General features: G+C 38.5%; 1 protein-coding gene across 3 annotated transcripts in view; it reads right to left on the bottom strand.

Moving 5' to 3' along the window:
- Window positions 1–26,919, bottom strand: part of LOC132133610 (cytosolic carboxypeptidase 1-like) — a 131,705-nt gene that overhangs the window by 50,937 nt on the left and 53,849 nt on the right. For all 3 annotated transcript variants that reach the window (XM_059546490.1, XM_059546491.1, XM_059546492.1), the window contains 7 exons: window positions 23,195–23,580; window positions 19,085–19,168; window positions 18,185–18,277; window positions 17,554–17,702; window positions 15,752–15,839; window positions 15,477–15,606; window positions 14,832–14,985 (listed from right to left, as the gene is read on the bottom strand). In XM_059546490.1, coding sequence (XP_059402473.1) covers window positions 14,832–14,985; window positions 15,477–15,606; window positions 15,752–15,839; window positions 17,554–17,702; window positions 18,185–18,277; window positions 19,085–19,168; window positions 23,195–23,580 — 1,084 coding nt within the window. The remainder of the gene's footprint in view (window positions 1–14,831; window positions 14,986–15,476; window positions 15,607–15,751; window positions 15,840–17,553; window positions 17,703–18,184; window positions 18,278–19,084; window positions 19,169–23,194; window positions 23,581–26,919) is intronic.

The raw sequence follows: 26,919 nt of genomic DNA, 5'->3' as shown, positions 1-26,919 counted from the left end.
AGATAAGACTTCTGCCCTTAACAGATCTACATGCCCATATTCTATTATAGTCATAGCGCCACCTGCTGGCAACAGGAAGTGACATATTTTACACTGCGACAAACTACTCCTAGAATCTTTTTGACATTAATGTATTTTTTGTGGTCAGTCTAATCTAAAGGCCTGTGCAATGTTAAATTGTGGAGATCTTGAGTTTTGTTAAAGGGCGTGTCCATGGCGCCATGACAAAATTTGATGTCTCTCCACAGCAAGAGAAGTTGTTGTAACTCAGGCATAAAATGTTCGATCTTCCCCAAACTTCACGTTAGATAAGAGTCCTGGCCTGAACACATCTGAAGGCCAATATTCCATTATAATGATAGCGCTACCTGCTGGCAACAGGAAGATTGGCACATATATGGAATATACTTTGATATATTCCACTTATATTTATGACTTTAAAGGTGCCATGTGCAAAAATTGAGGTAAAAATAACCAAAAAATTACCTACACGCATCAAAAGTATGAGAAGAAATAAGGGCGATGATGTCATTAAAAAAATGTCAAGTTATAGTGCTGCAGAGATATCAACCTTAACTAGATGAAAAAGTTTGTCAAGACAAACTTTAAGTTGGCTTGAGAAAGCCTGGCCAGAAAGTTTAAAAAGTTTAAAATTAAATTTTAAGTTAAGTAAAAATGTTTGTTAATTGCTATGCAGTTGCTAGGGTACCCGGAGTGGTTGCTAAGGTGTTGCCGTGCGGTTGCTAGGGAACCCATAGTGGTTGTTAGGGTGTTGCCATGCGGTTGCTAGGGTACTCTTAATGGTTGCTAGGGTGTTGCCATGCAGTTGCTAGGGTACCCTGAGTGGTTGCTAAGGTGTTGCTATGTGGTTGCTAGGGTCCCCCGGAGTGGTTGCTAGGGTGTTGCTATGCGGTTGCTAGGGTACCCGGAGTGGTTGCTAAGGTGTTGCTATGCAGTTGCTAGGGTACCTGGAGTGGTTCTAAGGTGTTGCTATGCGGTTGCTAGGGTAACCGTGATGGTTGCTAGGGTGTCGCCATGCGGTTGCTAGGGTACCCTGAGTGGTTTCTAGGGTGTTGCTATGCGGTTGCTAGGGTACCTGGAGTGGTTGCTAATGTGTTGCTATGTGGTTACTAGGGTACCTGGGATGGTTGTTAGGGTGTTGTTATGCGGTTGCTAGGGTACACAGAGTGGTTGCTAAGGTGTTGCTATGCGGTTTCTAGAGTAACTGGGAATGTTGCTAGCATGTTTCTACTATGATTAGCATGTTGCTAGCATGTTTCTAGCATGACTAGCATGTTTCTAACATGATTTTAGCATGATTAGCATGTTGCTATCATGTTTCTAGCATGATTAGCATGCGACTAACATGTTTCTAGCATGATTAGCATGTTGTTAGCATGTTTCTAGCATGTCTAGCATGCGACTAGTATGTTGCTAGCATGATAAGCATGTTGCTAGCATGATTTAAGCATGATTAGCATGTTGTTAGCATGTTTCTAGCATGATTAGCATGCGACTAGCTTGTTGCTAGCATGTTTCTAACATGATTTTAGCATGATTAGCATGTTTTGCTATCATGTTTCTAGCATGATTAGCATGCGACTAACATGTTTCTAGCATGATTAGCATGTTGTTAGCATGTTTCTAGCATGTCTAGCATGCAACTAGTATGTTGCTAGCATGATAAGCATGTTGCTAGCATGATTTAAGCATGATTAGCATGTTGTTAGCATGTTTCTAGCATGATTAGCATGCGACTAGCTTGTTGCTAGCATGATTTTACAATGATTAGCATGTTGCTAGCATATTTCTAGCATGACTAGCATGCGACTAGAATGTTACTAGCATGATTTTAGCATGATTAGCATGTTGCTAGCATGTTGCTAGCATGTTTCTAGCATGACTAGCATGCGACTAGCAAGTTGCTAGCATGATTAGAATGTTGCTAGCATGATTTTAGCATGATTAGCATGTTGTTAGCATGATTCTAACATGACTAGCATGCGACTAGCATGTTGCTAGCATGATTTTAGTATGATTAGCATGTTGCTAATCATATATAGATAGATAGACAAATGAGTTTGATAGATAGATAGATAGATAGATAGATAGATAGATAGATAGATAGATAGATAGATAGATAGATAGATAGATAGATAGATAGATAGATAGATAGATAGATAGATAGATAGATAGATGAGTTTGATAGATAGGTAGATAGACAAATGAGTTTGATAGATAGGTAGATAGACAAATGAGTTTGATAGATAGATAGATAGATAGATAGATAGATAGATAGATAGATAGATAGATAGATAGATAGATAGATAGATAGATAGATAGATAGATAGATAGATAGATAGATAGATAGATGAGTTTGATAGATAGGTAGATAGACAAATGAGTTTGATAGATACCGAAAAAGCAGGTAAACCTAACAAAAGTGTCCTAAACATAAAATATGCTTTATTAATATCACATAAGCTGCACACACTCAATTTCCCTCAAGAGGTGACTGCTCCAGCTCTGCAAAAAAAGAAGAAGAAGAAAATTGAGAGATAATTGAAATTCTTATTCAAGTCGGAATCAGAGTCTTGCGATGCGTTCGGCTGATCTGATGAAGTCCTGCCTGCAAACCCTCTGTCCTCGCCACTTAAACTCTCACTCCATCTGCCCTTCATCTCTGCGTTCACACTCGTTCACTTGAATACCTGCATATTCATTTGTCACTACTCCATCTTACCAGTAAAATAACATTTTTGTGCAATAAACTACCGTTTCCCCTCTATTCTACATCCAAAAGCAATCTGCACTGCACAAATAAGCTGAATGAGCTATTATTATCCATCTGTGAAAATAAACATTCAACTAATATCCATTCCATGTGTTTTATTGCCTTGATCCCATTTTAAACGTTTGCATCCTTAAAAGCCCAATAAAATATATGTTGCTTGCCACACATGCAAAGTGAGTGTACAAACACGTGGGAGTGCTTCGTGAAGCTACGAGAGAATGGAGTCCTTGGTTAGATCTCTTTGCCGCTACCACACAAGTCAGTCTTCCCACGCTCCCAGTGGGAAGAGTACAGCCCAATCCTTTAAGAGTCGGGCTTTCACTCCGTGTACGGAGGAGTCTTTGGCACACAGTAGACTTCAACCCGTACAGTATACAGACAAAGAGCTAGAGAAGTGAAAACAGAAATTATAAAAGAAAGAGAAAGATGAGAGGGCAAATAGTGCCTTTGTCTCTCCTGTTGTTTCACGGCTATCTGTGCAAACTTACCTCCCACTGACATTGCCTAAAAACATCCTTGTCTATCTCTTTCCTCTATGTGTGCGTGCACGTGTTCGCTTCTTAATGTGTGGTGTGTGTGTGTGTCAGGGTTTAAATAGCCAGGTTTATGTGCCTCTGTTGAACAGCACTTATGGCGTTCAAAGGAAAGGCTTTTGAAAGTGGGGCTTATAATACTGCATATCATGAAGAGAAAAAATACATGTTTCTTGAGTATAGTCAATTTCCTTAAAGATCCGTTGGAGTATGAAATGTTTCCCAGTCCTCAGATTTATAAGAAGGTGTGAGAGGCATTCTTAGACACAGACCTAAACTCCAACATTTTTTCTCGATTATTAACAGAAACAAAGAAATTTGCTAATATTACACACTTTAAAATGCACATAGACAAATACTGTAGGCTTAGGCTCTGGCTTAGACCTTGACCCCAACACAAATTAAGCTGGTAGTATTTCACTATAAATTGTCTAGGCTTACATTATTTGCAGACCTAGATTCAGACTGAAACACTTATCAAACTTGCTAGACTTAGATACTGACTTTGTACTAAGCATAGACCTAGACTTAACAATCTGAGTTTTACACATTTTACAACATCTGCAATCATAAAACTAGACTTAGATCCAGACAAAGACCCAGATAGACACCCAGATGAACTCTAGAACTAAACATAAACCCAGACTTACTGATTTACCAATTCAAGTTCGTTTTACATTTACACATTTTAAAAGGTCTGAAGATGTACAGTACAATCTGATTTAGACCCAGATTTATGAAATTAAGTTAGTTTTACACATTTTAAAACTTTGACAGACATACCAGACTTACTGTAGACCCACACTTACACCCTGATTTATAAAATTAAGTTTTACACACTTTAAAACATAAAGATAACTATATTAGCTTCCGCAACAGCAGATTATATCATCTGTTTATTCAAATGCATGCTTGTCTGCCACTTTAAATTCTCGAGATCATTGTAGGATTGATTCTGTTTGGCTGTAAATGTTTTTATCGTTCAGCCGGAGGAAAAAAAAGCTTTGCGCCCTTTTTGCCACTTCCCGCCGAAACGGGTGTGGCCCAACCTATAAAAGGAGCTCGAAAAGGCTGACTCACCTGATTTATTTCATCGCCGAAGCGAACCAGAGTGAATTGTGCGCACGGCAGAGAACGCAGTACTCGTTCGCTCTTTCTAGAGAGAGCCGAGGTTACGTTTAGTAACCGAGTACGTTCTCTTATGAGAGCTCTCTCGTACTGCGTCTTAGCTAAGACGCTACGGGAACCAAATGTAAAATGCCATGCGCGCAGGGATCACACACCAATAAACCTGAAGCAACGCCCAGGATTTACAGTGCACAGTCACCTGAGGGACTCACAGAGAGTCCAGGACAGAAAAGGGAAAAAGCCCTCCGTCCTATATCTAGCAGCATCCGTAGATGCGGCAATATGACATCACACAGGATATATGTATGGCGGCAGGTTGGGCCTCGCCGTCTACATTTATCAGGTTCTATAACCTGGAGGTCCCCGCCTTGCAAGCAAGGCTGTTGTCGGTATAGTCGAATCAGTATAGTTTAACGCGGGGCAGTGAGAGGACATGACATGAACCAGTGCCCTCTGCGAATCTGCGCTAGGAGTTTCCTGGTCGTAAGCATTTTGAAACTGCATTTCATCAATGCCTTGTTCAGCTGTCTTAGATCCAGTATGGGCCTGAGACCCCCGTCTCTCTTGGGCACCAGAAAGTATCTGCTGTACAGCCCCCCCCCCCCCCCCGCCCCTCCCTCGCTTTGAGCTTGAGACACAGGTTCTACAGCCCCTTTGCTCAACAGTTTTGATATTTCGGCCCGAAGTATGTGTGCTACTTCTGTTTTGACCGTAGTTTCGACGCGCGCTGAATAGCGCGGAGGGCGTCGAAAAAAACTGTAGCGAGTAGCCTCTCTTTATAATGCCTAGCACCCAATCCGAAACCCCTGGAAGCACTGACCATGCATCTGCATGAATGGCTAAGGGCTGGATGCGAAGCGCGCTCTGTTGACCGGGCAACGGCGGCGCTCGGGTGTGCTGCGCATTTGAGGCGGGCAGATCGCTCCTCCTCGACCCCGTCCCGACGCTTAACCGACTGGGGGAAGGCTGAGCAGGTCCCGTGGGACTCGATATGTCTGCGAGTAACTGTGGGCTGCATATGTGCACATTTACCACTTTCAACTAGTTGTCTGCCTGTGCAGAGCGTACGTGCACGGGCCTCGTTTTTACAGAAGCCACGCGCCGTATGTGACATAGTGTATGTGGGCACTGGGGGGTGGGCACGTTTACTATGCGGCGCGCTCGACCGATCTGTGTCGATCTTATGTGCGCGAGCCCTGTGTGCAGGGCTGTGCTTACATGTGGAGATGGGCACTGAGGAGTGGGCATCGTCACTGCATTTAAAGCACCATCGGCCGTGGCCGTACGAGCGTCCACGGGTTTTGTTTTTTACAGAAACCACATGACGCGTGTGACATAGTAATTGTGGGCACTGAGGGGTGGGCACGCTTACTATGCAGTGTGCGCAATCAACTTGAGTCGCTTTTATGGGCGCAGGCCCTGTGTGCAGGGCTGTGCTTACATGTGGAGATGGGCACTGAGGAGTGGGCATCGTCACTACATTTATAGCACCATCGGCCGTGGCCGGACGAACGTGCACGGGTTTCGTTTTTACAGAAACCACATGACGCGTGTGACATAGTGATTGTGGGCACTGAGGAGTGGGCACGTCTACTATGTAGTGCGCGTGATCGACTTGAGTCGCTTTTATGGGCGCGAGCCCTGTGTGAAGGGCTGTGCTTATATGTGGAGATGGGCACTGAGCAGTGGGCATCGTCACTACATTTATAGCACCATCGGCCGTGGCCGGGACACCAGAAATTACACCTTTTTCGGGAAATATCTGGGTAGCCGTGATAACGGTTTTCGTGTGCAGGCAAGCGGGCAACCGTACAGGCTTGCGCATTGCAAAAAACGCTGAAACAGTCACAATCTCTGAAACTGAAACAGCGGCGCGCTTAGGTGAGAGCCCGGCCACAGCGGAACTCGTACACCGGCGCTTCGATGAAGCAGCCATCCTGTGTAGTGCCGACGCAGCGTCATGCAGCATGCATAGATGGCTTTCCTAGGATGGCTTCGGGGCTCCCGGCCTCACCGTAATCCTCTGCCGCGGCCCCCGCGGCGCGGGGCGACGGCCGGTAGAGCGAGAACGGGGGTCTCGAGCTGCGTTGCTGAAGCTGTTGTGATAACGGCTTTTGTGTGCAGGCAAGCGGGCAACTGTGCAGGCTTGCGCATTGCAGAAAACCCTGAGACAGTCACAATTCCTGGAACTGAAACAGCGGCGCGCTTGGGTGAGAACTCGGCCACAGCGGATCTCGTACACCTGCGCTTCGATGAAGCAGCCATCGTTAGTAGTGCCGACGCAGCGTCACACAGCAGGCTTTAGATGGCAACACCGCTTTTGCCGCCGTCCAGCAGAGGGGCGCTGCTCACCTGGAAGCGATGCAGGGGGGGGGGCGGTGAAGCAGGGCGAACCGGCGAGCTCGGTTGAGCTGAAGACGGTTCCGGAATCCGCTGGAAGCGATGCTTTTACGGCGCCTCTGCGCAGCGAAGAATGCAGGCTCAGAGAAAAAGGCCAGGCGAGTCCTCAGAGTCACCATGGCAACAGCTCGCAGTGGGGGCATTCGCCGTCAGCGAGAGCGAGCGCGGCATGATCTTCACCCAGGCAGGAGACACAGATGACGTACCGGTCTCCCTCGCTGAGTGGGGCTCTGACGAGCCGCAGGAAGGCATCTTAAAAAAGACGCGAGCTCTTTTACGAGTGTGTGTCGCAGGGCGAACACACACACATAAAGAACAGCTTGGATATAACAGAATTGAAAGGATATAGGCGCCGGATAGCGCAGCAGGAACGGCAGTGGAAGGCGGCGATGCCAGCAGCTTCAGAATGGCTCGTCCTGCTGATGTGCTTTCTCAGACGGCGCTTGCTTCCTCCGTGAAGAGATGAAAAATCAGGTGAGTCAGCCTTTTCGATCTCCTTTTATAGGTTGGGCCACACCCGTTTCGGCGGGAAGTGGCAAGAAGGGCGCGAAGCGCCCTTATTGGTCTGATGTTGCATCAGCCCGCGCTCGATAGGCTGTGCAGTTGCCGCAGAACAAGCCAATGAGCGAACGAGCCATCTCGCCTATGGCTGTGTACTGCTGCAAATGCGCTTTACAAAAATACAAAATTAAGGATAATTTTTTGCTTCAGTATTTCGTGAAAAGAGACTTTTCCCGTAGCGTCTTAGCTAAGACGCAGTACGAGAGAGCTCTCGGAAGAGAACCAGATCCAGACATAGTTGCGGATGTAGAACTAGACATAGACCCAGACTTATAAAACTAAGTCCCAGTTTCAAAAACATGGCTTAGCTTAAGCCAGGACTACACCTTGGTTAAATTAGATATTTAAGCAAATTTTGAAAAAAAAGCAATAGAAGAACACATTACAGGTGTGCATCTTGACACAGAACAATGACACTGACATATTTTAAGATATGTCAGAGCAAGATATTTTCAGTTGAGACAGCTCCAACATGCATTTTAGTCTGGGACTAGCTTCTAAGCATTGTCTGTAAAACCAGGGGTAGGTTTAGCAGATTTTAAAATGCTTGCAGATGCACAACCAGACATAGAACCCAACATAGACACAAACAGAAATTAAATTAGTCATACATTTAATGTCTGCAAGCATTAAATCAAAACTTAGACCCAGACTTACATCCTGACTTACAATATTTATTCAGTTTTACACCTTTTTAAATGTCTGCAGATGAACAACCAGACAAATTTCTGCAGACAAGACCCAGAATTAAACTCAGCAGCTTAATCATGATTTACTAGGCACTGCAGCACTTAAATTAAGTTGTGTAGTATTACACACTTTTAAAATGCCTGCAGAAGCAGTAATATTCTGGGTGTATGCCTACATCTAGGTCTAGTACTAAGCCTAGGACTAAGGCACAGGTTGGAGGCTTTTGTACACAGAGTAACACATTCGACTGGTAATGTTATAATATAAATGGTCATAAACCTAGGCCTACACTTAAACATAGACTCCAGCACTGAATATCAATAGAGTAACAAACTAAGTTGCTAGAATTTAACACTTTAATTAAAAACCATACATATCTGCATGATATAATAAATTTTGTTCAAATGCGGGATACATCTTTAATCAGCAGTACAACGCGCTAACACACTCTTCACACACAAACGCCCAAGGAGAAAAAGTCTCCGCCTCTTGATCGTAAAGTACAAAGGCAGCCTTAAGCTATCAAAACCAATCTCTGTAATCCTTTCCTGTATATGCAAATCAGGTCCAATTAGAACATATCAGACTTGTCCATTTGTAATCATGAGATGAATTTGCCCCGCAAAGCTTATGAAAATGCAGCTTTTAATTTAGCGTTTTATTAATTAAAAGTGTTTCATAGGAGTCTAGCTCATGCTCATTTCTTGGGTTGTTAATTATCAAGCGTAATCCTGCTTAGTGTGACAGTTTTGCCAAAAGCGATCTGCAGGGAGACACTTTCAGTGACAAGAGGATTCGCTGTATTCACTGTGTCCGTGTGTTTTTATTTTTTTAATAAATGTGGTGATCCTATTTTTACAATGAGGTCACTTGTACTTTACAACTACATTCTCTGGTTTTATAACATACTTCATTTAGACTCATAATCTTGATTTTATGAGTACAGATTTATTCTTTTTACGCATGACTTCAACACAGTCATAACAATAGAGTTGAGCTGTTGAGTAAATTATTGAAAAGCCAAAAGATATAAATGGGTTCAGAGTTTTTCCAGCAGCATTTCAGTTGAAATAAAGGTGTAAAATCAAACAGTGAAGTCAGAGTTTTTCCAGCAGCATTTCAGTTGAAATAAAGGTGTAAAATCAAACAGTGAAGTCAGAGTTTTTCCAGCAGCATTTCAGTTGAAATAAAGGTGTAAAATCGAACAGTGAAGTCAGAGTTTTTCCAGCAGCATTTCAGTTGAAATAAAGGTGTAAAATTGAACAGTGAAGTCAAAGTTTTTCCAGCAGCATTTCAGTTGAAATAAAGGTGTAAAATCGAACAGTGAAGTCATCATTTTCACATACCATAACCCAGTTTCTGGATTGCGTTGGGTGAATTGGGGGTTATGATGTCTATTTGAAGAGAAAGTGTGAACATGAAGGACAGAGCGACAGCACAGATTGCGATATTAAAAGAGAGAGGAAGAAAGAAACATGTAGGCTGCAGGATGCATGCCAATGGAGGACAGACTCTGTTAATGCAGAGTCAAACGCAAGCAGAAAGGTATTGCAAATAGGATTTATCATTGACTGTCAGCAGAAGGCATGGGCAATGTGACTAACAGATAAGAACCCTGTATTTCTGTTTAACATGCTCAAAGGGCTTTTCTAAATTGAAATTTTTCACAGCCAAATAAATGTATATGCACTTATATAATTGTGTCATGCCTTTGCAACATGATGAATTGTTTTTGAGTCAAGTAAGGTCATGTAATTGCCTAAAACAGTCTGTTACCCTGATTTTACTTTGTAAAGGATATTAATGTCTGTTTACGTTTTGACCTCAAGATGAGAATAAAGCCTGATAATTTAATAATAATAACACACACACACACACACACACACACACACACACACATATATATATATATATATATATATATATATATATATATATAATGTAATATTGAATGTATTATTTTATTTGAAGTATTATTATTATTAATAATGATAATAATAATAATAATAATAATAATAATATGCCAAATGCATACATATAGCCTATTATTATTATTATTATCATTATTATTAACAGAAAATTATACTTTAAGAATTTCCGAGATTTAATTATGCAATTTTGTTCTTATTTATTTCCTGGATTTAATTAATTGTGACAATTTGCATGATCTTTCTAGGCTTCTACTTCTTTTTATTTTATTATTATTATTATTTATTTATTTTTTTACAGTTTCCAGGTATTTCCAGGGTTTTTTTAGGGTAATATAAAATGTTCCTTAATGTATATATATAAGTTTAATTTCTTGTATAGCACTCGAAAAGTCCCAAATACATATTTCAAAACATATATAACCTGTCTGTTTAGTGATATAAACCTCAAGGCAAAGCACACAAATAACAGCCAGCTAAAATGGTTTTATTTATATACTGTGACATCTTTGTTATTTAGACAGCTGCAAGACATATTCGCTCATGCTTTTTCAAGGAATATCATAGAAGTGTAAACGTAAAGTGAGCTGGTGTTATTTCCAGGTACAGCTAATCAAAGGGATTTGTTTAATTAGAAGTCTGTGAGAGTAGAGCTGCCACTTTAATCCATGTTGTTCTGTTGGTCAGCTGCACAACTTTAATACTAAACAAAAGCTGCCATGGCTTGTCTGATGTATCAAGTCCTCATTCCACAACGACGTCCAGTCACTTTCTCTCTTATACACACAGAAACAAGCCGTGACCTGCACCACCTCATAATCATCAATGGCTTAGAAAAGCGGCTTAACTTGTTTGTGGTGATTGATGTGGGGCACTATGATTACAGTTAATAATATCAGAGGCCTTTAATTCAATAATGTAGCGAATGGGAGCTCGCACAAGTCCCACATCCGAGATAAACAGCAAAGTGATTATGAAAATCCCACTATGTGTAAAGGCAAAGCTCATGTGCTAAACCCCAATGTGCTAATTAAGGTGTAATCCTCCAACAGGCAAATGCCAGTTTATTGCCGCATTTTGCCACAGATTGCCGCCGTATGTGTACAGTTCACATGGACAGGTTTAAACTCCTAAGCGTACTGTATGTTCATTTTAAATTGTTCACAGGGTCTTATATATGCACATATATGTATTTTAAACAAACACAAAGAGAGTTTAATTTATAGCACTTAATACTGAGATAGACTGAGATAGAAAATATGCTTTTTTAGCTATTTAAATATAAAAGCATTTCATTCATATGTATATGAGGGATACAAAAGGCCCCACCTTGTGGAACAATCCTGATTCTATCTGAAATCAGTTCATCTACTAGCATGTCCGATTCACTGATACGGGCTCTTTCCTGTTGGAGGAGGTTTTTCGTTTTTTAGTTTTGTGCACGGATGTTCAGATTAATGAAATGCACTGTGATGTTTCGGCATGGTGTCAGCTGGGACGACGCACTCTGCAGGACGACGACAGATAGATGAGGTGCCCTGCATGTGTGAGCGTGTGTGTTTCGGTCTTGATGTTTACACATAGCCATGTGAATCTCGCTGGATGCTGTTAACTGCTGCAGCGGCTGTCACAACACTACTGTGTGTCAACTGATGGGAAAACCAGTTTCTTCAAATTTGGTAGTCTATACATATTTAGACAGAACTATAGTAGAACTAATTTAGAACACTACATTGACGTAAATAGCATACAAACATTCGGATGTTCTGGCTTCTTATAAGAATGAAAAAAGTATTCTATTCAGACAGAACTGTTGTATTTGATGTTGTGTTGCATTAACGAGTTATGATTCTCAAAAATAAGAAATATATCACAGTAAGATGTAAAGTCTCAATTATTAAAAAAATTTGTAATTACTAAAAATAATGCTACATTTTTGATATACATAAAAAACACTGAGAAAATTAGTTGCAATTGCGAGAAGTAATACAATATAAAATAATCCCACTCTGAGTTAAAAAAAGGTTGCAATTGCAAGAAATAATTATGAGATGTAAAATCAAACGTTGAGAAAAAAAAAATCACAATTGTGAAGAATTGTATTATTGTAAGACAGAAAATCACACTTTGAGAAATGTCACAACTGTAAGAAATTACCTTTTCTTCTTTTATAACTGCAGACATGCAGAACATCAGGATGTTAAAACAGCAAGACATCTGTTTGCTAAAAATAAGTTAAAATCCCAGAGGCTTTAAAAATTTATGATATGAGTCATATTCAAAGTCCAATGCTGTTAAAACAATTAAAACAGCTCCTGAATTAAAATTATGGGAAGTCAATTCAACGACACTGATTTTATTAGCCATTAAATTATTAAAAAAGTCCATATGTGTGCATAACATACACAAATGCACACACACACACACACACAAAGTGCATGCATAGCGAATTTAAGCGTGCTAATCACTGACAGTCTTTGATCAACAGCACAAGTTCCAAGCTAGTGAACAGGTCACTGTATGAGACAGTCATTGGGAATTGTCAGCAGGTCACTTTGCAGTATGTCAGTGTGTCTTGGGTACTGTCAGCAGTCAGTCGATCGGGACGGGCCATCACTCCACCCCCAACCGAGCCAGACGCTCTGCATCGGTCTATGGGGATCAAGCTGCATATGTCTCGCTTCTATATTCATCAGGAGACGAGGGTTTGGAGAGCACCGTGCTACACAGTGGAAGTGGCCCACAGCTGGGACAGCATGTCCCAGCGTGTCCCTCTAGATCCTCTTTCAGTTTGAAACATCTACAGTATCTCTGCAGTTTCACCTGCAGCTGACAGTCACACCTGTCAGCACTAATACAAGAGTGGGCGAGAGTACCGATTCAATACGATACGGAGCATGTGAAATTATATATATATATACAGTACAGACCAAAAGTTTGGAAACATTACTATTTTAAATGTTTTTGAAAGAAGTTTCTTCTTCTCATCAAGCCTGCATTTATTTGATCAAAAATACAGAAAAAACTGTAATATTGTGAAACATTATTACAACTTAAAATAATAGTTTTCTATTTGAATATACTTAAAAAAAATAATTTATTCCTGTGATGCAGAGCTGAATTTTCAGCATCATTACTCCAGCCTTCAGTGTCACATGTAACATCCAGTCTATCACATGATCATTTAGAAATCATTCTAATATTCTGATTTATTATGAGTGTTGGAAACAGTTCTGCTGTCTAATATATTTGATGAATAAAAGGTTAAAAAGAACTGCATTTATTCAATAAAAAAAATTCTAATAATATATATTCTAATAATATATTTTCTTTACTATCACTTTTTATCAATTTAACACATCCTTGCTGAATAAAACTATTGATTTTATTTAAAAAAAAGAAAAAAAATTACTGACCCCAAATTACTGACCAGTAGTGTATATTGTTATTACAAAATATTTATATTTTAAAAACAAAGCTTCTTTTTTTTTTTTATTCATCAAAGTATCCTAAAAAAGTATCACATGTTCTGAAAAAAATATGAAGCAGCAGAACTGTTTCCAACTTTGATAATGAATCATCATATTAGAATGATTTCTAATGATCCTAAAAATTCAGCTTTGCATCACAGAAATAAATGATAATTAAAAGTTTAATAAATTTAAAAACAATTATTTTAAATTGTAATAATATATCACAATATTAAATTTTTTTCCATATTTTTGATCAAATAAATGCAGGCTTGATGAGCAGAAGAAACTTCTTTCAAAAACATTAAAAATAGTAATGTTTCCAAACTTTTGGTCTGTACTGTATATATATATAATTTTGTATTGCATTAAAAGAATGCTTTTCACATGCTCCGAGTACCCTGAAGACAATAAATTTAAAATCATATTAAAAATAAACAAATTTCATAAATAAATTATATTTAGATGCTCCGGGTAAAATAAAATAAAATATAATTTTGTATGATTTAAGTATTTCACTGAAAAAATGATGTTCAGATGCTCTGAGTGCCTTAAATACAACAAATACAAATCATAGAAAAATAACTAAATAAATAAAATAAATTAATATTACTTTGTATTGATTTAATTTTTGCAAATAAAAAAGAAAATTTTTGAATCCTCAGAGTCAAAAAAATTTATAAATGTTATATGAATTTAAATGTATATTTTATTTATTGTCTTTTTGCCTTTTATTAAAAGGTATCTCATGAAAAATATCAATAATGATATTATTGGTTAAAAATGTAAAGCCTTGGTAATGTCATCAACCAAAGAAAATGTGTTTGGAATATAAGGTAATATTGAATATTATGAAAATAAAAATGTTTTAAATAATGTTCACTGACAAATCAAACAATAAGACATGGGTAATATATTAAATATAAAGGGTACATTTTGATTTTATGTTGCCTTTGAAGCAACTTCCAAAAAAAACCTGAAACTGACTTCCTCTCAATCCATATGTGCTCTACTAGTTCTTTTAACTTTTTGTCTTCTGGCATAACATGTGCTTCAGGTAGTGAGTCAAGCACCGTCATCCCATCTATAACAGTGTCCTCCCCACATACATCCACCCACCCTGAAGCTCCTCGACTCCTCCTCTGACAGGAGGTGTCAAAGCTCAGATGCTCCAAGTGCCTTGAAGATCTGCCAGACTGTACGAACACACACTCATGAACGCACACACACACACTTTCACTGCCGAATACAAACCAAAAGCAGCTTCAGACGTTCAGCTCACAGGTGCATAAATCTGACTCATTGCGGGTTTTAGTGTCAGACTTACGCAGCTGGTGCAGATGTTTCCAGGCTCTGGAAGTAGGGCAGGCTGTGATCGTGACTAAAGAGCAGGAGTTTCCCGCCAGCGTATCGCAGAGGTTTTGTTGCCTGAAGAAAACTTTGCGTGGATCTACAGACTTCTCCAGCATCTTCAAATGGGTCTAGAGAATATCGTAAATACATTTGCTTTAGTCTTTAGCCGTTATGAGTAGTGATGCACCAAGATTTTAGTAACCAAAAATACATTTTTATATAGTTTTGGACGGCCAAAATCATTGACCAAAATGTTGATGTTTTATTAGCGATGTTTAAGTATACGTGAAGAAGCTACAAATGTCAGCTGCGTGGATGCTATGGCTGATTTAACAATATTAATTTCTTCATTTTGATGAACCAAGATTTTTTTCAGTGGATGTATGAACAACGCTTCCATTAATCATTATCTGTAGTGTCCCTACCGTCTTATAACTGCATTTTGCTTTGTTACTTTTGAAATATGAAAGAGTCTATTCGTTATATTTTACTTAACCTAGTGCCTTAACATATCAACTCATCTAATATCAATGCACCTAAATATCTCAACACTATGATTCTGAAGATAAGTGTGACATCCTGGCCCTAATATTTATACAAAGTGGGTCCTGTCAAGCACCTGAAGGGTGGTGTAGGTATAAGGGTAGTGGTAGGCCAAGTAGCACACGTCATCTTCGTGGCGAAAGGTCACCGTGAAGGTCAGTGTGTAAAAAGAACCTTTTTGACCTCTTCTAGGGCAGAAATGGTTTCTGTGGAAGTCAAAACCACATTTAGATGCTATATCCTGAATAAAAAAATAGACTGCATAGAGGAAAAAGTACAGTAAAGTGAGGCAAAGTGAAATCATGTGAGGTTAAATGTAAAGAGCTGAAGTGAAATAAGGAGGCGCAATACCTGTAATAGCAGATCTCAGAGCCTGTTCGCACCCAGTGTGGTCTGCCCTCCAATGCCTCCCTCACAGAATACAGCACGGGCTGCATGCCTGAAACATCCCATAACCATACAGTTATGAACCACGTCAATAATTCAGTCATTTAAAGGTCATTCTGTAATTGCTAAACATGCAGGTTGTTAGCTTTGGCACAATATCAATCAATCACCAACACCAAAACGATAAAACACAAAAAATTTGTTTGAAATTGCAATCAAATTTCAAATATTATAGTTTTTCGTATATTTTTTATCAAATAAGTGCAACCTTGCTTATTGAAGATCAGAGAATTCTTTTAAGGTTTGGCTTGGTGGCAATAATGATCAGTATCGATTTATGAGAAGCAATGTTGATATAGGAGAATATTTTTTTACCCCGTTGAAAAATATATTTTATTCATTTTACACAAAATGAGTAAGCTCTGTTCCAAATACTTTAACAACCTTTACTGTATGAGGAAAGCTAAAATCCACCAAGCTCTCAATCAAGCTTGCAAATAAATAATAAAACTGTTTTTTATCTAAAATGTCTAAATCTTTAGCTTTCAATGAAAAAGTCAGACCATCCTTTCTTAAAACCAATAAGATGAAGACTGCATTTCTCTAAAACACTAACACTGGTAGACAGACTTCCCTGAAATGCATTCGCTCACAGTAGAAGTTTTACTCAAACTCACATAAGGTCAACAATAAAGGACATCTCATTTAATATAAAGACATAAAACACTGACTTCAGGGAAGTACGAGTCTCTTATAATACCCAGCTGCACACCAAAATGAGGAAAAGGCGGTCAAGGGCCATTGAAAAGGCTTTATCGGTAGAGGAAGTCTGAAATGCGGAAGCACTGTATTTTTCTGGGATATACGGCTGGTGTCAGGTTTTAGAGCTGCTCGGGCCCACCGCTGTGTCTGAGAGCATTGTGAAGCTAAGATATGATTTAGCTGCTACCACTGTAGCATCGTCTTAAGCTGGGCGTCCTGGTGCCGGTGGGGAAATGTATTTCTTTGGAGAGAAGATGCTTATGTCAAAATCAATGCCATCTAGAACACGTACTAAAACGATACTAAAAATAGATCTCATAACCCTCATGTAACAAACACATTATTTACACAAGCAGAACATTTTCCTGGATCAATATGAAGGTGATCTGAGGTGATTATGTACCACAAAAAACTAACAAACAAAAAAAACACAGAACAAGTTATGAACTAGAATGTAACACTAACATTTGGATTAAAGTGTACAAGAATACACATTTAAATCTTTTGTCGTGTTATTTTAGTATTTTAAAGATACTATTATAGTTATTTCAATTAATTTGTAATGTGGTTTTTTTAGTTTTGTTTAAGTTTTAGTGATTTTGTTGCGTGTTTGTCATTTTTAGTAGTTATTTTATTTGTTAAATATATCTTAGTTTTTAACAAGGTCTATATAGTTTTTTTATACATATTTACTTCAGATTTAGTTTAAGTTTTATACACAGACACACACACACATACATATATATATACATATATATATATATATATACATATATACATAGATACATACATACATACATACATACATACATACATATATATATATATATATATATATATATATATATATATATATATATATATATATATATATATATATATATATAAAATTTCAGGTAATGTTTATTACAAGTAAAAAATAAATAACAATATTATATAAAAAGCATGATGCCCTGCTTTATTAAATCGCATGGCTTCATAGTATTTTCTACTGTATGGCTTACCATAGTTATACTGGCTGTTCCCTTTCTCGCAATTGATGATGTTAAAACGATAAGGCACACCGGCCACCATGCCACTGACTTCAAAATAGAACCACTGACAGTGTGCAGAGGAGTTGACATCAGCATTGAGAATCAAATCATATTCATGACTAAGAGAGAGTGCGAAAGAGAGACAGGAGAAAATCAGACAAAGTGGGTGGAAGAGACAATTGGAGAGAAGTAATGAGAGCGAGAGAGAGAGAGAGAGAGAGAGAGAGAGAGAGAGAGAGAGAGAGAGAGAAGTGTGTTAGATAAATGACAGAGAAAAATCTCTCACTCCATCCCTATCTGTTGTTACGCCACCATATTTCATTTGGAAAAATATAACGTAGGCTCTTTTATTTAAGCACATCGGAAGTGCTCTGTAGAAAGTGGTTTTGATTTGATCTTGCATGCATTGACGAGACAAGCTTGCTGAAAGAGTGGAAACATAAGAGGGAGAGAGAGAGAGAGAGAGAGAGAGAGAGAGAGAGAAAGTATGATTGTGAATGCACTACAAATGAGGCCCAAGGGCACTCGGCGAGCTGTCTGCAGTACATGTTTGCGTGTGAGCGCAGGTGTACGTGTGCTGTATTACAATGCAGAGTCTCACCTGCGGACTTGAATGGCTTTACGCAGGTTCCCGCTCTCAAATTTGGAGAAGAACTGAAGAGAACTGGGACACATATCGGAGGAACACTGTGGACTGAGAAAAAGAAAGAAAGAAAGAAAGAAAGAAAGAAAGAAAGACAAAGAAAAAGGGGAAGACAAAAAGAGGAAGAAAAGGAGAAAAATAGGAAAAAGCCACGGAATGAACGTAAAAAGGAAAGAAAGGAAGGAAGGGAAAGAGAAGAGAAGAGAAACATTAATGAAAGACAATGGATATAGGAAGGAAGGACAATAACAAAGGAAACAAAGATAAATACAGGAAGGAAGGACAGAGTGAATATAAAAACACAATTAAATACAAAGGAATCAAACAGAAAAAAAGGAAGGAAGGAAGGAAGGAAAAATAAGTGAACAGAACATGAGGAAAAATGAAAGGATAGAAGGAGCAAGGAAATAAAGAAGGAAGGAAGGAAAAAGAAAGACAAGAAGAAAGACAGACAAAGGAATGAAGGAAGACAGCAATAAAAGGAAAGGAAAAGAGAAAGACAGGGACCAAAGTGAACATAAAATGTAAGGGGAAATGAAAGGATAGAAGGAAGGAAGGAAGGAAAGAAGACCATCAACAAAATTGAAGAAAGAAAGAAAGAAAGAAAGAAAGAAAGAAAGAAAGAAAGAAAGAAAGAAAGAAAGAAAGAAAGAAAGAAAGAAAGAAAGAAAGAAAGACTTTTAATATGACTTGAAGGCTGCACTGTGAATATCTTTGACGTTCTGGTTGCTATAGTATCAATCCAGCATGCCTGTGAAAGATCCATCAGAGGCACTTAATGGATCTAATTTATCAGTGTACCACTGACGCAATGATCTAATCAAAATGCTTTATCAGAAAAAAAAATAGCAGTGTTACCTGGGATCATCCATGTCAAAAACAACCTTGTTGATGATGTCCTCTGGACAGATGAGACGCTGGATGTCTTCGAAAACCTTCTTTCTGGAACATTGGAAAATAAACAAATAAATAAAATCATCACTGAACCACAGCTTTGGTTTCCAAAAGTATAACTCAACACTGTTTTCAGTTTGTAGATAAAAAAAAAATAATTATAAAAAATGTATATACCTGAATTGGGTATACCTGAAACTTCCAGGCAGGTGTGTTGAGGCAATATGGAGCTAAACTTTTTTTATGCCATTTACTATTTCTGATATATATCCAAAGTAAGCAATATCAAATTGAGTGGCAGCTCTAATATAATTTGGCAAACTATCCCAAAGTTTAGGTGCTGCTACAGCAAACGCACAATCCTCTCTTTGATTTTGTCTAGAACTTGGAATTTTAAATAGCTTTTGGCTTTTAGATATCACTATTCTTCCAGACTGATATTCAGTCAGTAGATCCAAAAGATAGGGCGGTGTGAGACCATTCAATACTTACACTAATCAAAAGATTATAAAATCAATTCTATAACTTACAGGAAACCAATGAAGCGAGATTAAGATAGGGGTGATATGTTCCTGTTCGCACAGCATAACAAAGGGTGTGACATTCGTATCATTAAACATTATTTTAACAAATGACTTAGGTGCCGTTTACACGACTATGTTTTTAGCCAAATAAGGGAAAACGTTTTATGCGTTTTGGCTGCACGTTTACACAACAACAGCGTTTTGGGGACTGAAAACACATGTTTTTGAAAATGGGTTTCAAAATGCAAGGTTTCGAAAACGCCACTGTTATCGTTTCCATGTAAACATCAAAAACGTGAAAACGGGTGATGTCATGCGAGTGCGTAGTACATGTTATGAATGTAGACATGCGCAGTATGTGTCGATTTTAAAGACAAACGTGAACAAACATATACGACAATGGTGGAGTACATGCTACTGTCGTTGCTGCTCAAGTGTGGATTTGCTTCACCAATATTACAACCAACAGCGGAGACACATAATATAAGACACATAATCATCACTTCCCTACAGTAACTGTACTGTACTGCTATGACATACAAACTGTACATTCAAACTACTCTATGACATACGTAATACAGCGTTTTTGGCCGTTTTCATGAATATGTGCAAACGCGAATATACGTGTATACGTGAAACTTTTTAAAAAGGCAAGAGAAAACCTTTTTTTGTTTTTGACTACATCGTTGTCATATAAACGTAGCCTAAAAAGCAAAGCTATCAGCTATTCCAGTGTTACATGTATCTAGTGGTCTGGCAGACATCTACATAAAGTGCTGATAATGGCGAGATGTTCTCAACTCCGGTTTGGATGATGCCATTTTTAAATCAAACCTATGGTGCCTCATCTTTTTTGCCCTGTATGATGCTAACGGGCTAATTTTCTTGGCTGTTTGTGTGCATTATTTCTTTGTCACAGATAAACAATAATAATGAGTCCGTTCTCCTGATTCAAATAAGTACAATGCAAAAATGCAGGGGGGAAAAACAATCTGTGTGGATGCTCCAATCCTGAGAGCAAATTTCAGATGATAATGGGGTTGAATGAATGAGCAAAAATAAAGTTAACAGTCCGCCGTGGCTGGCAATAAACCGGGAGCACTCTCATCAAAATGTTTACTACATGGAAAGAACTATAAAACAATAAGACATAAACAAGCATTCTTTTCTTCATTAATGCTAAATTCTGAGCATAGAGCTTCACTAAGAGTGCAAAAAAAAATTATGATGAACCAATTTCCTGCAAATGTTATCAAAATGACGTGTCAGACAGTTTTAAAATAGATTTTTTTTAGGTTGAATATTTTAGGACGTCAAATGCAAATGTTTGAGACTTATCTGAAGTCAATGTTAGAGTAGAACACAATATGTGGAATTAAAACTGTAACATTTTTTTATTTCATTTTTCACTGGCTGTCTGATACTTTCTTTTTAAAACTCCAAAAGTGACTATTTTCAAGTTAAAATTACATATAAATAAATTTATCTTACCCTTGAGCAAACACAATTAACTACAGAAATGACTGAAATAAATGTCTATTTCCTTTAATCTCTCCCTTGCACATTGAAGAAAGTTTTCAACAAAAACAAGTTTTCCGAATGGGGGCTACCATAATTAGATATAGATTTAAGGGCTTTTTCCTCAGTAGAAAAGAGTCTTTGGGTGTCCGTAGAGCAAAGCAACCACCGTAAGCAGAACGACTCACTTAAGGCAAGAGAGTTTAACTCAGAGAGGAATATTTTAGTGGATTTAATTTGTACTTACAGCGAGTTTAATGACTCAGGGACCTATCATACACCCGCCGCAATGCGACGCAAGGCGCAGCGCAAGTGTGTTTGCTAGTTTCAGTCCAACGGCGTTCACATTTTCCCGTCCAGTGTCACCCATGGGCGTGCTGGCGCATTGCTATTTTAAGGAGCTGAAAATAGACTGCGCCATAGACCAACTCAAACCTAGTCTAAAGTCTAAAGTCAATGGCGCAATATTTTTTTTGTTATTTAAAGAGCGCGTTGGTAGAAAATGTGCCTCTGGGCGGGTTCACATAGTGCCAAATATTAAAAACAAAAGGATTACAGTGTAAAATAATATTATTGTGTAGGCTACATAAATATAAAAATGTAATGATGTCATTGCATGTATTAGAATTAGGTTACCTATTTGCAATTCAGCCTATTACTACTTATAATGATGTATGAAATTCTACTTCATCCCACGTCTTCTTCACCTCGGGAAGCTTTGGTGGATTCCTGCTTGTCCCATAGATGATCTGCTCGCGCGCTTTAACTTCACGGTTTCTTCGCTTGAGAAGCGTTCAGCTTTCCCGCCAACAAATTCCGCCATCTAAATAGCGATCTGCCATGGCACGAGCACATCTCGCTCTTAAAGGGAATGGAAGATGACACTCTGATGGGTTTCTTGAACGTTGCGACCATTACTTATTAAGAGAATAGGGGCAACCCATTCCAAAAATGGGCCCTGGCGCATGGACCGTTTTCCGTCATTAAAATAGCAAAAGTGGATTTGGACATGCCCTGAGTGCACCTGCGTCGTGTGCTTTACACTTTGCATTTAGATCGTTAAAATAGGGCACTCAGTGTCATCATTTGCATATGACAATGTTTAAGTAAGGATGGAGAATAAGTCTTAAACTGCATCCATGTGGTCTGAATTAGAGACAAATCAGCTTATAAATGAAGTCTAATAACTGCATTGTTTTTTTTTTTTATGGCAATCTCAGCCTGCAAATGCAACACAAGCAGCTAAAAAGGTTGGAAACTGCTGCAGTATGGAACAAAGAAATTTGTGCAAAACCCAAGACCCTAAGTAAGGTACAAATAAAGGTATATTTGGGAAGGTTTTTAAACCGTCTTTATGGAATCAAACCGCTTTCAGAAGTTTTTCTTGTTGCAGTCTGTAATGGCACAGTTTTTATGAGCAACAAAACACCAGACTAATTCTGCACCGCCAAAATTATTTAGTAAAGTTTAAATGATTTATTAAGTATTTTTATATAATTAAGGTTAATTTTGAGAATAAAGTTGTAAAGAAGGGAACCAATGGGACATAACTATAATAATAATAATAATAAAAAAATCTTAAATATTTATAGCAAAATTTTTTCTTCTACATTTAAAATGTTATATTTAAATTTCTACTACTTCTTTTTTTAATTTCTTCTTCTACATTACATTTAAATGTTCACATGTATTCTCGTAATTTTTACTTTAATGCAAAATATTTTCTAATTTAATGTTGTATTTTTTAAACATTGATTCTCATTTTGAAACATTCTCATTTTAATTCTTGAAATTAATCCTTTGATTATTTTCCACATTTATTTTGAAAACACTATTGAGATTTAACCAATGCAATGTTCATTTTTTCATATTTTTGGCTGAGTGCATGTATTTTGTTCCTTTTGTAAGGAAAGCAATTTTGTCGGGTTTCCACTTGAGTGAAGAACCAGTTGTTACAACCTCTATGTTAGACAATGCATCCACCCTATTCCTTGTGCGGCACAAAATTACAATAAAAGCCATGATTACTCACCTCTGCACATGTGGTGGTCTTTTAGCCATGGGCTCTTGCTCTTGTGGGGGCAGGTGTCCCCAGAAGTCAGGGAAGGCTAGGATGGAGTATCCAGCTATAGACTTTGTATTGGCTGCAGTGGCAGTGTAGAGACGTGGATCGTGGTTGGGAGTGACAATCCCGTACTTCTCCAGAAGCCTATCCACCATACTAGAGTGGCCTTCTTGGCCTTTCCTGGAGCAGTTGAGGTAATGCTTATGGAATTCACTCGTCCGTAGGTGATTTTCATCTCTGTCAAAGGGCAGATCAGAGCCTCTCTCCTCACTCGGCATCTTGTCATTCAAGTCTCCCTCCTGAGTGCTGTCATCATCTGAGCTTTCATCAACCTCAGAGCTGGAGTCCAAATCCTAGAAGACATGATTGTCTAACTGTAAGAGAGAAGCTGCAAAGCTAATGTTAAATTTTCAGGGGGGAAAATATTCAAGAACATCCATAGATGTCAGCTCTTTATATTTTCGGCCACATCAGCAACTCTCAAATCAAAGGTGTAGGAGAAAAACTGCAAAAAAGGAGACAAAGAGATTACAGTAAACATCACCCACAAGATATCCTGTTTTCCCCCTGGCACCATCAACCACTCAATGCGGTACCGCAGAATAACAACCCAAAATAAACCGTGAAGGAAATGAAAGCATTTTCTTAGAGACTATTGACAGAGTAAAGCCAAAAAAGGATAAGGACTTGTTTTGAGGATGCAGCCCTAAGTGGTGCACATCACTTCCAGCTTTCTATTGACTTCAAAAGGGTGATACTGACAGCAAATAGGGTCGTCTAATTACAGTCTTTGACAGGCATAAAATGAACTGTATCAAAATAGCCAATGGCCCTGGCTGCTTTCAGAGCAACAAAATAACAATTTAAGCCCACGCCTTGTACATTTCCATAAATTTAGTGGGAAAAAATGCCTAAATTGGCCAAATTCCCAGGCTCTTCCCTAAGGTGAATGTGAGAATGTCCAAGAAACATGATAGACACGATGTGCTGACTGGGGGAAAAATTTGCACACATCGTGCCGATGAAAGCCTCCATCATCTGCGCACACCTCCCTATGGAAGATCTTAGTTTCTGAACGCCGTCCTGAGTTGGCTCTGATCTTTACCGCAATGCACATAAACGGTATACCATCAAAGTGAATTCGTTAGATACAAAACTTCGCTGCCCCACGATCTGCTATCTCGTTGCATTTAAATTTCAATTTTTCCCCCTCCTCACAGTTCTAAAAATATGTGTAAGCACAAAGATGCAACAACTTACATGAATGCCAACAGCAGGGGATGCATTTGTATAAATGAACCTTTGCTGTATAAAAACGTCTCGGGTTTGAGGCTGTATATTGCATCTCAGGAGGCTTGCTTTGTCATATTCGTTTTTCGAAACCACAAATAACACTAAAACAATGTAGCACCAAGATGGGTTTTTTTTTTTCAAAGACTTATTTTAATCGTGAACTTGATACAGACAAGTACAACGGCCCTTTTGATAAGCTTTGGGAGTGGGACTCTGGGAATGTGTGCTCGGTTGTTCCTACATGTGGGTGAGAGGGAAAAAGCAGAGATTCAATTCAAAAAGGGAACGAACGAATCTGTTTGAGGTCAATTCAATTACACAATCCACCAACCAAAAGCTATTCATGCCTGACGTTTTTGAAATCAGCATGTAAAATAACAGAAAATTAGTGCAATTGTGACACATTTGGGCAAGTTTTCCGCAAGCTCATTTCAAAATAGATATTACTGGCTAATTAGTTTGAAAATGCACAGAATTTGAGTTGCCACATACATTGTGAACAATTCTTGAAAGTGTACTTAGAGGGTTAGTTCACCCAGATAGCAAAATTATGTAATTAATAACTTACCCTCATGTTGTTCCAAACCCGTAAGACCTCTGTTTATCTTTGGAACACAATTTAAGATATTTTAGATTTAGTCCGAGAGCTCTCAGTCCCTCCAAGAGGGAGTGTCAGGCACATTAAAAAAGTGAACAGCTTAAGTCATTTGTGGATTAATCTGTTTTAGAGATGCGAACCGTTTAAAACGATTCAGTTCGATTTGGTGAACTGAATGATTCGTTTGCGAACCAGATATCCAGAGTGCTTTGTTTTGAACTCTCTCACAACAGACACGGAAGAGAAGACAATGCTGAATAAAGTCGTTGTTTTTGCTATTTTTGGACCAAAAAGTATTTTCGAGGCTTCAAAAAATTCTAACTGACCATCTGATGTCACATGGACTAGTTTGATGATGTATTTCTTACCTTTCTGGACATGGACAGTATACCGTACACACAGCTTCAATGGAGTGACTGAGAGCTCTCGGACTAAATCTAAAATATCTTAAACTGTGTTCCAAAGATAAACGGAGGTCTTACGGGTTTGGAACAACATGAGGGTAAGTTTATTAATTACATAATTTTGCTATCTGGGTGAACTAACCTTTTAAACTTCAATTAAGCTACTCTCATAAAAAGCTATCAAAAAGTAGTTACACTGAAGCTATTGCATATAATACAATATAATAATTAGCATTCACACATTCTCACCTGTGAAAGGTTATCCCAAATGCAAGCATTTATTTATTTTTTTTACAAACTTCGGTTGTGCAGGATTGTGGCATCTCCAAATATACATTGATTATTATGGTGAATGACGTCAAGTTGACCATTGCAAGATGGTGGACCGTTGCAAGATATTAGCACGCTATGATTACCTACAGCCGGATTACAGCTGTGCTGAAATACAGCCATATCATGCTGCTACGAGCGATATTGATCATACACACACAAACACAAAACAGACTTTTGCTATTTGTCCAATGCATTAGACAAAATAAATAACATATAAATACATTCGAATCTAAACTAAATATTGAAACTGTACGATCCATTGTACTGCAAATACAGTAAACCGTATTTAACACTGCACAGTAATGCTTGTGAGGACTTGACTAAGGAACTGTGGAGGAACAAAACAATTAGACTCACTCATGTCGAGTCTTGAGGTTAGTCAGAGGAACTAGGTATGCTGGTGTCATGCTGAATGAAATGCACATCTAATTTTCAACTCCTGGCTGTCCTGTACAGTATCAGTTGCAGATCAAAGAGAAACATTTTTTTCCCCGAGGCGAGTCCTCAGGGGAAGAGACCTTTCTGTTCCCCTCCCTTTGAGAGCGCAAGCTCTGTGCCAATCTCGCTCTCTCAGGCTTATGTTTCACGTCTTAACCCTTTATCTAGCCTGTAATATTTTTCGACAGCTCTGCAGTTTTACCAGTGTTCTCTTCTACAGAGTCCTAGCGTGACTATATGAATTGAACCCATTTAATCTGGGACTTTGTTTTGGGCCGAAGATTACAGGTGCAGCATCATCGTCATGCAAGATTAATAGCGGGGAACTGATTGGCATGAATGTCCTGCTGTAAATTCTTTTCATCTTGGTATTTTGCACAGCATGCATAATGCAGCGATGTAATTACAACCCCTGCGTCCAATCCAGTCACAGCATCTCCAGATCACAATGGCATTTAATGATAATGGGAGAAATACATCAAAGACACATAGGGGAGTGGGGACGGTTTGCTTCCATGCTGAGCAGAAACCAAAAGAAAATGAAAAATTGCATAATAAGCATTCAGATCAATCACAGCATAACATAACATAACATAACATAACATAACGAGCTGAAATCAAAAGAA

This window comes from Carassius carassius, chromosome 50 (genome assembly GCF_963082965.1).
Source record: "Carassius carassius chromosome 50, fCarCar2.1, whole genome shotgun sequence".
NCBI classification, from domain to species: Eukaryota; Metazoa; Chordata; class Actinopteri; order Cypriniformes; family Cyprinidae; genus Carassius; species Carassius carassius.
The sequence above is the reverse complement of the archived record's forward strand: the minus strand, read 5'-3'. Positions and strand labels throughout refer to the sequence as shown.